Raw genomic sequence first — 14742 nt, forward strand, 5'->3', positions numbered from 1 at the left:
GCATGCTACATACATACTACATACATACTACATATATACTACATGCATGCTACATACTACATGCTACATACATACTACATATATACTACATGCATGCTACATACATACTACAGGGTACCCCACAGGGTGCACAGACCACCGGCAGGCCGGCACAGCCCCCCGGCAGGCCGGTACAGACCCCCACAGGGTGCACAGACCACCGGCAGGCCGGCACAGCCCCCCGGCAGGCCGGTACAGACCCCCACAGGGTGCACAGACCACCGGCAGGCCGGCACAGCCCCCCGGCAGGCCGGTACAGACCCCGGGCAGTCCACACAGCCCCCCGGCAGGCCGGCACAGCCCCCCGGCAGGCCGGCAGAGACCCCCGGAAGGCCCGAAATGACGGCGCATCATGATGCGCACACACCGCGCATCATGATGACGTCAGTCTGTCAATCAACTTTGAACTTCCGATTCCGATGCCGAATTCCGATATTGAAAAAATATCGGAAGTCGGTATCGGAATTCCGATACAGCAAGTATCGGCCGATACCCGATACTTGCGGTATCGGAATGCTCAACACTAGCGCAGAGCGGACTCTGTTAACTCACAGAGGCGCTGTAACATAAACATAAACACCGAGCCTGTTAGACTCACAGGTCTCAGCGAAATTGCACGCACGGTATCAGGTCACAGGACACGGGTCCAAGACAGGGGACGGTGTCCGTCTAGACCTATCGTGCGTGCGGCGTCGCTACTGCGGACGCCGGTAAGTGCTGCTGAATGCAGTGCGGCGGCAGACACAGCCGCTATGCGATAGTGCCGTGAGAGACAAGACACCACCGGACGCTAGAGTAGAGGTGCAGTGTGCACAGTGGCCTATGGCTTGCCACGGACTGGCGCTGACTGTTTCTATAGTTCCCTATCCACATGCGTAATATCAGAGGGAGGGGAATCTTAAGTCAGTCACCAGAATCATACATCCATCACCATTCACACATCTAGCAAGAAGAGTCTATACTAGCGCATGGCCGAGCGGCCATGCGGGCCTTTTATAGCCATGGGCTGCCGGGACCTTCCAGATCTACGAGATGGACCAATCAGATCTGGAGAAGGACCTGAGCACGTGACTCCCGACCTCAAATGGGAAATCGTCTCGTGAGCATGCTCAGTGGAGCGGCAGAGGAACTTAGCCTCAGGAATGACTTGCTGCAGAGCAGCATGTGAGGCTCTGTATTCCTGTTGTGTAGCTGCAGGAATCCGACGCCTAACATAAAGTCCCTGGCAAACTCCACCTCTTCTTAATCGCCTTTGCACTTAACTTTGCACTGTTGACTCCTGCAGGGAAAATTGACCTCCTGTGTCTACATAGAGCTTACAAGGATTCAACTAGTCAGTTTATAATCACATTATATCATAGACCTAATAGAAAACAGAAGAATTAACTGGGTAGAAAAGTAACATGAGCAATTGTATTGTAACAAAGTCACAACATTTCATCACTGTTTAGAATCATAGGTTCTTCTGTAACTAATAAAACATCATTTATTTTTTATTTCCATCCTACAGAACCACGCTGCGCATCTGAACCAGGTAAGTGAATATTAGGATCACTTTACAATATTTTGCATCATTTACTAATCCTGTTGCTTACACAGTTCCAACTTAATTGTCTTTGCTGTATAAAGATTGCCATGGTTCACATCAATTCCCCATCCCTAATAGGGCTCATAATGTAAATTCAATATCTGATACGCACAGGGGCTAATTTCATAGAAAGAAAATCAACTGGAGGACCTTAGAGTAAGCCCCTATAAACAGAGAACGTACAAACTGCTGAAAGATGAAGTTCCACCTTGTACATTTATAGATTTATATTATTTTATACATAGCTGTATCCTACGTTATTAGGACATTTACTTGTCTGCATGCTTATAGGATAAGGGGACTATAACCTAGACATTAGAAATCTGCTGAAAGTCTGCAATCAGTCTATGTGATTGCAGATTTGTGAATCATTACATAGTGCACGCTGCCAGGATTCTGTGGTATCACCGGCGAGAGCGGGCAGTCTTGTGAATACAAATGGCATTCTTCCGATCACCTGACTGCCTTTCTTACCGGCAGCACTGGAGAATCCTGACATGTGATAGTGACTGCAGACTTTCATCAGAAGATCAGACAATTTCTTTAAATGACCACCTACATAAAGCTATCTGCAGTCATTTACTGGCCTGTTTAGGTAGGCTGACAAAACAGTGATGGGGACAAAATGATCATTAATACATTTGTTCTGTCCCCATATGGTATCACGTTATCGGCAGCACACCTCCTGTTTACACAGACGATGTGCTGCCTAGAATGATGATTAATACGCTTCTACAAAAAATTGTTTGTCTGACAATTATTGGCTCACCGAAACGAGCCATTAGTTATACCATTCGTACGATAAAAAGACAGTAATATTATTATGAGCTCAAGAATTGAGGAAAGACTCGTAAATTTTAAATAAATCCATCCTTCAAAATATTCACATTGACGCAGCTAGCATGTGTGTGTATGCACAGTATGTGTGTGTATGTACTTTATGTGTGTATATATATCATTTTTTTATTTATAATATGATACTACTATAGAAAGATCCCACATAAATGATATTTTCACGTTCCAAAATAAGGTCTAAATTCAGACTATGATAGAATTCAATGGAATTCAGCAGACTTACAAATTCAAACTGAAAAGTAAAACGATGTTTAAAATGTATTACAAAATGTATTACTTTTCTTCAAAAAACTAAATAAAAATTGTAGTTGTCACCGGTTGATTATTAACTAACTAGAAGCGTGTTGACAAGTAGCAAGCTCTCGAGACTACATAGTGTAATATCCAAAGTGAGACAATTTTATATACAAAAGACGTGTGTAAATAGGTGACGCTTCAGATTGTGTGTCAAAATGAACCTGACAGATTATTCATGTTGCCCGGCTGTCCGGCTCAGTCATCTCAGCCAAGCAGCTTGTATCAGAGTCTAGCTCCATAATTTTAGGGCCATGACACTCGAGTGACTGGTCCAAGAGATTCCTCACACTCAATTCCCCTTGAATGAAATGAAGAAGTCTTAGGGATAGCCCTCTTGGATTAGGAAGATGAACGGCATTGTCCTCAGCTGACATTTAATTGGACTTAACTCAGGCCTGTCACATCCACATTTTCCTCCGTGTTTAGTTCCATGTGCTCATCTACACAAGAGCTTCTTGCTATTTACATGCAGTAGTCTGGTCTATAAATCACACCAATCATGCTATTTTTTCCAAGTAGACAATTGGTCCTTGTGGAGAATGGGTCATGTTATGTGCATTGACACATTAACTATAATGGGTGACTGCTTTCTGTGTGCAGTCCATGGCGCACGTCTGTATAATGCACTCGCCTGAACGAGCCCTAAATCATAGTTTCCTAAAATTATGGTGTAACAAGGTGGCCCGGGGTGGTAGTCCCAGCCGAGTCAACTAAGTCACAGTCAGTGTACAACCCGGCACCTTGTACAGAAAATAGGCAGGACAGATGCAATCCAGACACAGTTGCAGTCCAACAGGAAAACTATTTAATAAAAGGAATAAAGTATGACAATAGCTTCCTGCTCTCTCCCTAACAACGTCCACGTCCGTACCCACAACATCCATGGCACCCGAAATAGGAGGTAGTCCATGTGCCAGAATCTGAATGCTTGAAGTCCCTTTGGTGGGGCACTCACATAGTCCTGTGGTAGGGGCCCGGATTGGGGGGTGGTCCACTGCTTACCACGACCGGACGATGCAAAGACGAGACGGAGGCAGAATTCAGTTGTAACAGATCCGGGTTTATTGCAACCTCAAAAAATTGTGGAGGGCACCACTGTAAGGGATCACCAATTACATGCTAAAGACCAACATCATAAACCAGAAAAGAAGCATGTAAATAGGAGGGATCACCAGTAAAGTATAATGTGATACAAGATAATAAACTTTTTATTAATCATCCAAAACAAACATGCAGTGCAAATATAAAAACAATTAAAACCGCACAATCGCGTTCATTTTACATAATAACCCCTGCACAAACCCTCATAATACTATTTAATACAAATATGCTAACAATACGCCTAGTGTAGGTATATATAGTCTAATCAACAAGTAATGAAAAAACCATGCACTCCACCTTCCACCTAATATGTTAATGGATGCAAACTACCTGGTAAGTCTAACAAAATGTTAGAGCAAACAAACTGCTCAAAGTAGCACAAAACCCCTGAAAAATAAAAAATGATCATTCAGAAATGAAAACATGGGGGTTGATAAGGTATAATGCTGCTGATGCAGTATAAACAGGCCAATAATCAAGGGTCCCAATTGCAAATGGCCCCCTCTATACAACCTGTTAAGAGCAAAATAATGCTGGCAGGTAAAACCCTGGTCCAGTAACCAGTGAAGGTAGGAGTGAGGAGTGGTGAGGCAGGGGCAGAGGAAACGCCCGACGCGTTACGCCAGAACAACTGGCTTCATCAGGAGCTATCCGGGTTTATTGGCCGTCCTCCTGACAACCTTAGCCATGCACCGCAGTTCCTTTACAGCTCTCCATTTCCAGGCCCGGGTACCTTTCACCTTTCCTTTAGTCGTGATGACGACCTTCGCGGATCTTTCTCTGGGGTTGTCCTAGACCAATTGGCCGCGGGCTGGTCCCGCACCGGCGACACCGGACGTGGCGCTGCCGGACAGGGTGGCTCGGGGACGTGGGCTGAGGCGTCGCTCAGCCCGGTGGAGGCCGCAGCGCCCTCCGCAGCTGGGTCTACAGCAATGCAGGAGGCCACGTGGTGGGGGCTGGCCGCGGAGCTGCCGGCTGGGCCAGGGGACCTCTCACCTTCCCCGGCGCCGTGGCCTCCGATAGGACACCCAGCGACTCCTCCCGCAACCTCCGATCTTTCCCCACGCCGTCCGCCGCATGGAGGCTCCCAGGCGATGTCTTCGGCGGCTGCTCCCGCAGGGCCCGCAGTTGCTCCTCCTGTCCGTCCAGAATAACTGCAAACGCCAGGGCCTCTTCCTGGCGTTGGAGTACCACAGCCATGTTGGTCGGCTTCTGGTACCACCCCGGATCCTCTGATGACAAGTGGTGATCAGTAACAAAGTCTCCAAATTATAATCCACAGGTGAGCAGTCTTGTAATCCACAGGTATTTGTAATCCACAGGTGAACAGTTCTTTTTGGAGTCCTCCTGGCGTAGGCCTGCCGCGGAAGATGTCGTATTAGCGGCAGCAATCCTGAAGACTACGCCAAATGTGGTAGGGGTCCGGATTGGGGGGTGGTCCACTGCTTACCACGACCGGACGATGCAAAGACTAGATGGAGGCAGAATTCAGTTGTAACAGATCCGGTATATTGGCGGTCCTCCTGACAACCTTAGCCATGCACCGCAGTTCCTTTACAGCTCTCCGTTTCCAGGCCCGGGTACTTTTCACCTTTCCTTTAGTCGTGATGACGTCCCTCGCGGATCTTTCGCTGGGGCTGTCCTATACCAATCTACCGCCAGCGCTTCACCTGCCCGAGGTCGTCCAATCGGTACCCCGTCTGTCCTGCGGTACGTCGTGTCAGGGCCACCCCCCTGACTGTCTTCTCCTGTCAGTCCCCTGGTCGAGCTCTTCACCGTTCTCCATCTTCTGTCCTGAGTCTTCCTCTGCTGAGCTCCTCCCGGGACTAACCTAGCCTCTGGAACCCCAACCAGTCCTATTTATCCCCTCTCTCACTGGGAATTTCCCTTCAGGGTTCCTATCTCCCCGCCCCCCATGACTAAGCAGTTTCTATAGTCGTAAGCTGATGTTAAGTCCTGAACTACACTCCCCCCTGCCATATTGTGGTCAAATTTTGGTACTGCACTTCCTTTTCTGTCTTTCCCTGCTGTTACCTTTCTGTCATTGCCAATCTCTGTCTGTAGTGCACACATCGTCCCCTCCTACTTCCAGTCAAGTCTGTCCGTCAAGTCACCTTCCCCACAGTCCTAGTGCCTGTTGTGCTTCCCAAACATCCGGGGCAGCACCCTTTACCCCTCCTGCAGTCCAAGCAACAGTCTTTACCCCTCCTGGGGTCCAGGCAACAGTCTTTAAAGGGAATCTGTCACCCATTTTTAGTGATATCATGTAAAGATATCATTCAATTCTGTGTCACATAAAGATTGTATTAGGACTTTTGATTCCCCCTGACCCCGCACCTTTGATGCATAAATACCTTTTTTATCTTGGTTGGGATGTATGGAAATCGCCACGGTCTGGTCCGATGGGCGGTGCTTATTTGCCTCCCCCCCTTGGCTTGCTGAACGTAATCTTCATCTGTGAATACCACAGATGTCGTAGGTTTTCCGCGCTTGAGTATTGAAAAGGCCTCCGGCGCTTGCGCAGTATGCTTTGCCTAACTGTGGGCAAAGCATATAATCGGTACTGCGCATGCGCCGGTATTTTTCAGCGTGGTCTATGCCCCAGAAGTCTTCACATGCAGGACACACTTCCGGGGCATAGACCGCGCTGAAAAATACCGGCGCATGCGCAGTACCTATTATATGCTTTGCCCACAGTTGGGCAAAGCATACTGCGCAAGCGCCAGAGGCCTTTTCAATGCGCAAGCGCGGAAAACCTACGGCATCTGTGGTATTCACCGCCTGGATACACCGCCTGGATACACCGCCTCCAGCAGGGCGAATTTAAACAGAGTTAAGGGGAACACCGGGGAAACCGTTACAATGGAGGGCCCTGCAACAGAGAACTGGGACGTGGAGACCTCCTGCACTCCCCTGAGTCAGTGTCCCTACACTCCTGACGATCCCTAGGCAGGTTCTGCACCTGGCGACAAGCTGGATACCTCAAATCCCTAGCTCGCCCTGCACCTATCCCTTTCTAGTGAATTGGACGGTGCAGAAACTAATCTCACCACTGCACTAATACACACACAAGGAAAGTAACAAACAGGGAAAAATGCCACTTAGCGTTGCTATTGCTCCCAGCAACAGAGTGCAACACCAAAGTTCAGCTTCACACCTGAAGCTCGACACCTGAATTCAGCTTCCGCCTGAAGCTATTACACCAGAGCTCCCCTGAGCTGCCAGTAACTCCTCTCTGTAGATCCTTCTTTCACCAGACTTGGTTGGAAATGAGCAATAAACACCAACCGTGAGTGAGACCACCTGCAACTCCTTTTATAGGTAGGAGCCAGGGAATCACACCGGCTTCATAATCAGGTGCAATAACACTAGCGGCCACAAGGGGCAACTAAACTAAAGTAATCAGAGTGTAATGACCCTAACGGCCACCGGGGGCAAAACTAGAACTAAAACAACCACAGTGTAATGACCCTAATGGCCACCGGGGGCAAAACTAACTTTAAGCAAACAACTTAAAGAAAAAAAAAAGGTTACTTGTGCAAAATCTGTCATAATCCAACCTGGATCATGACACCATACATCCCCAACGAAGATAAAAAAGGTATTTATGCATCAAAGGTGCGGGTCAGGGGGAATCAAAAGTCCTAATGGAATCCTTATGTGACACAGAATTGAATGATATCTTTACATGATATCACTAAAAATGGGTGACAGATTCCCTTTAACCTTCCTGGGATCCAGCAAGGCTCCCAGCCGCGGCTGAGCCTCTGCCCTGGGCAAACGTGCCCACCTGCCCGGGCTCTGACCAGGAAGCAGGAGCTTCCTGCCCCATGTATGCTGCAAGTCCAGCCCACAAAACTAACCCTTTTGCTGTCCCTAACTTAACATTACAGGTTCATAACAGTGCAAACACAAGAAACATCACAGCACATACATTACAAAACAATTAAAGGGGAACTGTTGTGAGTTCATTTTCCCCTCCGTCACTGAGGCCTGGTGAACTCCCTATTCTAGTGAAGGAAGGTAGTGAGCCTGATTATCAGGCACCTGGGACTAATGAAGACGATTGGCTGAGTGGAGTCACTGACTGGATTTAAGGCAGCCTACGCCCTTTCTGCCCTGCGGGTGATTTCTCTGTGGACTCTTGGACACCAGTCTGATTCCTGCTCTCCTAAAGCTAAGTTTTCTGTTTTGCCTTTTTGCATCTAAGATTTGTTTTTGTTTTTCTTGCTTTTTGGATTCTGCCACTCCCTGCTGGAGTGTGCAGTGTTCTGTGAGCTCTGTCTTCTGAAAGTACCTGAGTGCTGATTTAGTTTTTGAAGCTTAGTTGCTTCAGGGCCATTTTTATATCAGCTTGTTGGCTTTTGTCTCTGATAGGGTTTTGGCAGATTGCAGACAGCAGCATTCCTATCCGTTCCTATCTAGGTAGTTTTCGGGCCCAGTCTTTGCTCAGCCTGTCTTTCTGTCTGTGTAAGTGTTTTCATCTTGCTTCACCGTCATTATATGTGGGGGGCTGCCTATTGTTTTGGGGTCTGCTCTGGGGCAGTTAGATTTCCCCTTTCCTTCTTTAGGCCTATGTATCTCTCCGGCTGTGATCGAGGGGTCTAGGTCATCGTAGGAACCCCCCACCGCTACTGCTAGTTGTGTTGATAGGTTCAGGGGTCTGCAATCTGATAGTTGCCAACTTCTCTGGTTTTCAGGACTTAGCTAGCATTTCTGTTTTTGCCTCCTACGGTGACTCAATCATAACAGGGAACTCTACTTAATCAAACAATGCAAACAGAGCACATCAATGATACACATACATTTCACAGTAAGACATTGAAACATAGGTACACCATCCGGGTACCACACAAAGTGCACGGAACCAGCACATAGGAGAGAGGGGCTGACAAAGGTTCCTGCCACCTCCTTACACCAGAGCCAGACTGATCCAAGTTCTCTTTAACCCCTTCCTGACATATGGCGTACTATCCCGTCCATGGGACCCGGGACCCTATGCCCATGGACGGGATAATACGTCATAGCGATCAGCGATCTCACGGGGGGAGCGCCGCTGATCGCGGCCAGGTGTCAGCTGATTATCACAGCTGACACCCGGCACTATGTCCGCCCCCCGGCACGTTAACCCCCTGGCACACTGCGATCATACACGATCGCAGTGTACCGGGGGTTTAGGGAAGCATCGGCAGGGAGGGGGCTCCCTCCGTGCTTCCCTGAGACCTCCGCAGCAGTGCGATGTGCAGCGCTGCTGCGGGGGCCTCCTTACCAGCAGGTCCCCGGATCCAATATGGCCACAGGGGCCTTCGGGGTCCTGCAGGGAGGCGGCTTCCTCACTGCCTGCAGAGCGCAGGCATGAGGAAGCCTGCTGCAGTGCCTGTGTCAGATCGCTGATCTGTCACAGCGCTGTGTGATGTGTCAGATCAGCGATCTGACACATGACAGTGATGTCCCCCCCCGGGACAATGTAATAAAGTTAAGAAAAAAAAAAGTGTTAAAATAATTTATAAAAAATCGCTAAATAAATTTAAAAAAAATACAAAAATATTCCCTAATAAATTCATTTTTTGGAATTAAAAAAAGCAAAAACAATAAAAGTACACATATTTAGTATCGCCGCGTCCGTAATGACCCGCCCTATAAAACTGTCCCATTAGTTAACCCCTTTAGCGAACCCCTTAAAAAATAAAAATAAAAAACAAAGCAAAAAATAATGCTTTATTATCATACCGCCGAACAAAAAATGCAATAACACGCGATCAAAAAAAAGGATTTAAATAACCATGGTACCGCTGAAAACGTCATCTTGTCCCGCAAAAAACGAACCACCACACAGCGTCATCATCAAAAAAATAAAAAAGTTATAGCTCGCAGAATAAAGCGATGCAAAAATAATTATTTTTATATAAAATGGTTTTCATTGCATAAAAGCGCCAAAACATAAAAAAAGACATAAATGAGGTATCGCTGTAATCATACTGACCCGAAGAATAAAACCGCTTTATCAATTTTACCACATGCAGAATGGTGTAAACGCACCCCCCAAAAGAAATTCTTGAAACGCTGGTTTTTGTTCATTCTTCGTCCCAAAAATCGGAATAAAAAGCGATCAAAAAAGGCACGTACCCATAAATGGTACCAATAAAAATGTCAACTCGTCCCGCAACAAATAAGACCTCATATGAATCTGTGGGTCTAAATATGGAAAAATTATAGCTCTCAAAATGTGGTGATGCAAAAACTATTTTTACAATAAAAAGCGTCTTTTAGCGTATGACAGCTGCCAAACATAAAAACCGCCATAAATAGTAAATCAAACCCTCCTTTATCACCCCCTTAGTTAGGGAAAAATAATAAAATTAAAAAAAAATGTATTTATTTCCATTTTCCCATTAGGGTTAGGGCTAGGATTATGGCTAGCGTTAGGGCTGAGATTAGCCCCTTCACTACCAAGGGTGGTTTGCACGTTAACTACCGGGCCAATTTTTACAATTCTGACCACTGTACCTTTATGAGGTCATAACTCTGGAACGCTTCTATGGATCCCGGTGATTCTGACATTGTTTTCTCGTGACATATTGTACTTCATGTTAGTGGTAAAATTGCATTCAAATAACTTGCGTTTATTTGTGAAAAAAACGGAAATTTGGCAAAAATTTTGAAAATTTCGCAATTTTCCAAATTTGAATTTTTATGCCCTTAAATCACAGCGATACGGCACACAAAAAACTTAATACATAACATTTCCCACATGTTTACTTTACATCAGCACAGTTTTGGAACCAAAATTTTTTTTTGTTAGGAAGTTATAAGGGTTAAAAATTGACCAGCGATTTCTCATTTTTGCAACACCATTTTATTTTTAGGGACCACTTCACATTTGAAGCCACTTTGAGGGGTCTATATGATAGAAAATACCCAAAAGTGACACCATTCTAAAAACTGCACCCCTTAAGGTGCTTAAAACCACATTCAAGAAGTTTATTAACCCTTTAGGTGCGTCACAGGAATTTTTTGAATATTAAAAAAAAAATGAACATTTAACTTTTTTTCACAAAAAAAATACTTCAGGTTCAATTTTCTTTATTTTACCAAGGGTAACAGGAGAAATTGGACTGCAAGACTTATTGTGCAATTTGTCCTGAGTACGCTGATACCTGATATGTGGGGGGGAACCACTGTTTCGGCGCATGGCAGAGCTCAGAATGGAAGGAGCGCCGTTTGACTTTTTCAATGCAAAATTGGCTGGAATTCAGATCGGACGCCATGTCACGTTTGGCGAGCCCCTGATGTACCTAAACAGTGGAAACCCCCCCAAGTGACCCCATTTTGGAAACTAGACCCCCCAAGGAACTTATCTAGATATGTGGTGAGAACTTTGAACCCACAAGGGCTTCACAGAAGTTTATAACGTACAGCGGTACAATTAAAAAATCATATTTTTTCCACAAAAATGATCTTTTCACCCCCAATTTTTATTTTTCCAAGGGTAACAGGACCCTAAAAGTTATTGTGCAATTTGTCCTGAGTACGCTGATACCCCATATGTGGGTGTAAATGACTATTTGGGCGCATAGCAGAGCTCGGAAGGGAAGCAGCGCCATTTGACGTTTTTGGCTAGAATTGAGATCGGACACCATGTCGTGATTGGAAAACCCCTGATGTACCAAAACAGTGGAAACCCCCCACAAATGACACCATTTTGGAATCTAGACCCCCCAAGGAACTTATCTAGATGTGTGGTGAGAACTTTGAACCCCCAAGGGCTTCACAGAAGTTTATAACGTACAGCAGTACAATTAAAAAATCATATTTTTTCCACAAAAATGATCTTTTCACCCTCAATTCTTATTTTTCCAAAAGTAACAGGACCCTAAAAGATATTGTGCAATTTATCCTGAGTACGCTGATACCCCACATGTGGGGGTAAACCACTATTTGGGCGTATGGCAGAGCTCGGAAGGGAAGCAGCGCCATTTGACGTTTTTGGCTGGAATTGAGATCGGACACCATGTCGCGTTAGGAAAGCCCCTGATGTACCAAAACAGTAGAAACCCCCCACATATGACACCATTTTGGAAACTAGACCCCCCCAAGGAACTTATCTAGATGTGTGGTGAGCACTTTGAACCCCCCAGTGCTTCACTGAAGTTTATAACGTCCGGGCGTGAAAATAAAAAAATCGTATTTTTTCCACAAACATGATCTTTTAGTCCCCATTTTTTTATTTTCCCAAGGGTAACAGGAGAAATTGGACCCCAAAAGTTGTTGTCCAATTTGTCCTGAGTACGCTGATACCTCATATGTGGGAGAAAACTACTGTATGGGCACACGTCGGGGCTCGGAAGGGAAGTAGTGACGTTTTGGAATGCAGACTTTGATGGATTGGTATGCGGGTGTCATATGCGTTTGGAGAGCCCCTAATGTACCTAAACTATTGAAACTCCCCACAAGTGACCCCATTTTGGAAACTAGACCCCCCACCGAGCTTATCTAGATGTGTGGAGAGCACTTTGAACCCCCAAGTGCTTCACAGAAGTTTATAACGCCTGGGCGTGAAAATAAAAAAAACATTTTTTTCCGCAAAATTATATTTTTGCCCCCAATTTTTTATTTTCCTAAGGGTAACAGGAGAAATTGGACCCCAAAAGTTGTTTTGTAATTTGTCCTGAGTAGGCTGATACCCTACATGTGGGGGTAAAACACTGTTTGGGCACATGGCAGAGCTTGGAAGGGAAGGAGCACCATTTGACTTTTTCAACGCAGAATTGGCTGGAATTGAGATCAGACGCCATGTTGCCTTTGGAGAGCACCTGATGTGCCCAAACAGTGGAAACCCCCAATTATAACTCCAACCCGAACCTCAACACACCCCTAACCCTAATCTGAGCCCTAGCCCTAACCCTAGCCCTAACCCTAGCCCTAACCCTAACCCTAACCCTAGCCCTAACCCTAGCCCTAACCCTAGCCCTAACCCTAACCCTAGCCCTAACCCTACCCTAACCCTAACCCTAGCGGGAAAATGGAAATAAATACATTTTCTTTTAGTTTTATTATTTTTCCCTAACTAAGGGGGTGATAACGGGGGGTTTGATTTACGATTTATGGCGGTTTTTATGTTTGGCGGCTGTCGCACGCTAAAAGACGCTTTTTATTGTAAAAATAGTTTTTGCATCACCACATATTGTGAGCTATAATTTTTCCGTATTTTGACCCACCGAGTCATGTGAGGTCTTATTTTTTGCGGGACGAGTTGACGTTTTTATTGGTACCATTTTCGGGCACGTGACATTTTTTGATCGCTTTTTATTCCGATTTTTGGGACGCAGAATGAACAAAAACCAGCGTTTCATGAATTTCTTTTGGGGGGGTGCGTTTACACCGTTCCGCGTGCGGTAAAATTGATAAAGCAGTTTTATTCTTCGGGTCAGTACGATTACAGCGATGCCTCATTTATGTCGTTTTTTTATGTTTTGTCGGTTTTTTGCAATGAAAACTATTTTATATAAAAAATAATTATTTTTGTATCGCTTTATTCTGCGAGCTATAACTTTTTTATTTTTTTGCGGATGATGCTGTATGGTGGATCGTTTTTTGCGGGACAAGATGACGTTTTCAGCGGTACCATGCATATTTATATGCGTCTTTTTGATCGCACGTTATTGCACTTTTTGTTCGGTGGTATGATAATAAATCATTATTTTTTGCTTCGTTTTTTATTTTTATTTTTTAAGGGGTTCGCTAAAGGGGTTAACTAATGGGACAGTTTTATAGGGCAGGTCATTACGGACGCGGCGATACCAAATATGTGTACTTTTATTGTTTTTAGTTTTTTTTATTTTGAAAAAATGGATTTATTGGGGAATATTTTTTTTTTTTTTACTGATTTATTTAGCGATTTTTTTTAAATTATTTTTAACACTTTTTTTTTTTTTTTTTACTTTATTACCTTGTCCCAGGTGGGACATCGCTGTCCTGTGACAGATCGCTGATCTGTCACATCACAGATCACTGTGACAGATCAGCGATCTGTCACAGGCACTGCTGCAGACTTCCTCATACCTGCGCTTTGCAGGCACTGAGGAAGCCAGCTTCCTCAGGCCCCCGAAGGCCCCCGTCGCCATCTTGGATCCGGGGGCCTGTAGGGAAAGAGCCCCCCGCAGCAGCGCTGCACATTGCGCTGCCGTGGGGGGCTCAGGGAAGCACGGAGGGAGCCCCCTCCCTGCCGATGCTTCCCTTTAACCCCCGGTACACCGCGATCGCGTTTGATCGCGGTGTGCAAGGGGTTAACGTGTCGGGGGCGGTCCGTGACCGCCCCTGACACATTGTGCCGGGTGTCAGCTATGATAATTAGCTGACACTCGGCCGCGATCAGCGGCGCTCACCACGTGGGCGCCGCTGATCGCGATGACGTAATATTCCGGCCATGGTAATTAGGTCCATGGTCACATGGACGGAATATTACGTCAATTGTAGGTAAGGGGTTAGGGTTAGGGGTGTGTTGGTGTTAGGGTTGGAGTTAGAATTGGGGGGTTTCCACTGTTTGGGCACATCAGGAGCTCTCCAAACGCAGCATGGCGTCTGATCTCAATTCCAGACAATTCTGCGTTGAAAAAGTAAAATGGTGCTCCTTCCCTTCCAAGCTCTGCCATGCGCCCAAACAGTGTTTTACCCCCACATATGGGGTATCAGCCTACTCAGGACAAATTGCAAAACAACTTTTGGGGTCCAATTTCTCCTGTTACCCTTGGGAACATAAAAAAATTGGGGACTAAAAGATCATGTTTGTGGAAAAAATATGATTTTTTTTTTTCATGCCCGGGCGTTATAAACTTCTGTGAAGCACTGGGGGGTTCAAAGTG

The 14742-nt window shown here is 45.7% G+C and overlaps 1 protein-coding gene across 1 annotated transcript in view; it reads left to right on the forward strand.

Moving 5' to 3' along the window:
- The window catches only part of PALLD (palladin, cytoskeletal associated protein), a 260746-nt gene that overhangs the window by 20882 nt on the left and 225122 nt on the right, over positions 1-14742 (forward strand). The window contains exon 6 of the mRNA XM_073577130.1: positions 1550-1573. Coding sequence (XP_073433231.1) covers positions 1550-1573 — 24 coding nt within the window. The remainder of the gene's footprint in view (positions 1-1549; positions 1574-14742) is intronic.

Source organism: Dendrobates tinctorius, unplaced genomic scaffold, assembly GCF_039654945.1.
Source record: "Dendrobates tinctorius isolate UK_male_01 unplaced genomic scaffold, ASM3965494v1 ptg000008l, whole genome shotgun sequence".
NCBI lineage: Eukaryota > Metazoa > Chordata > Amphibia > Anura > Dendrobatidae > Dendrobates > Dendrobates tinctorius.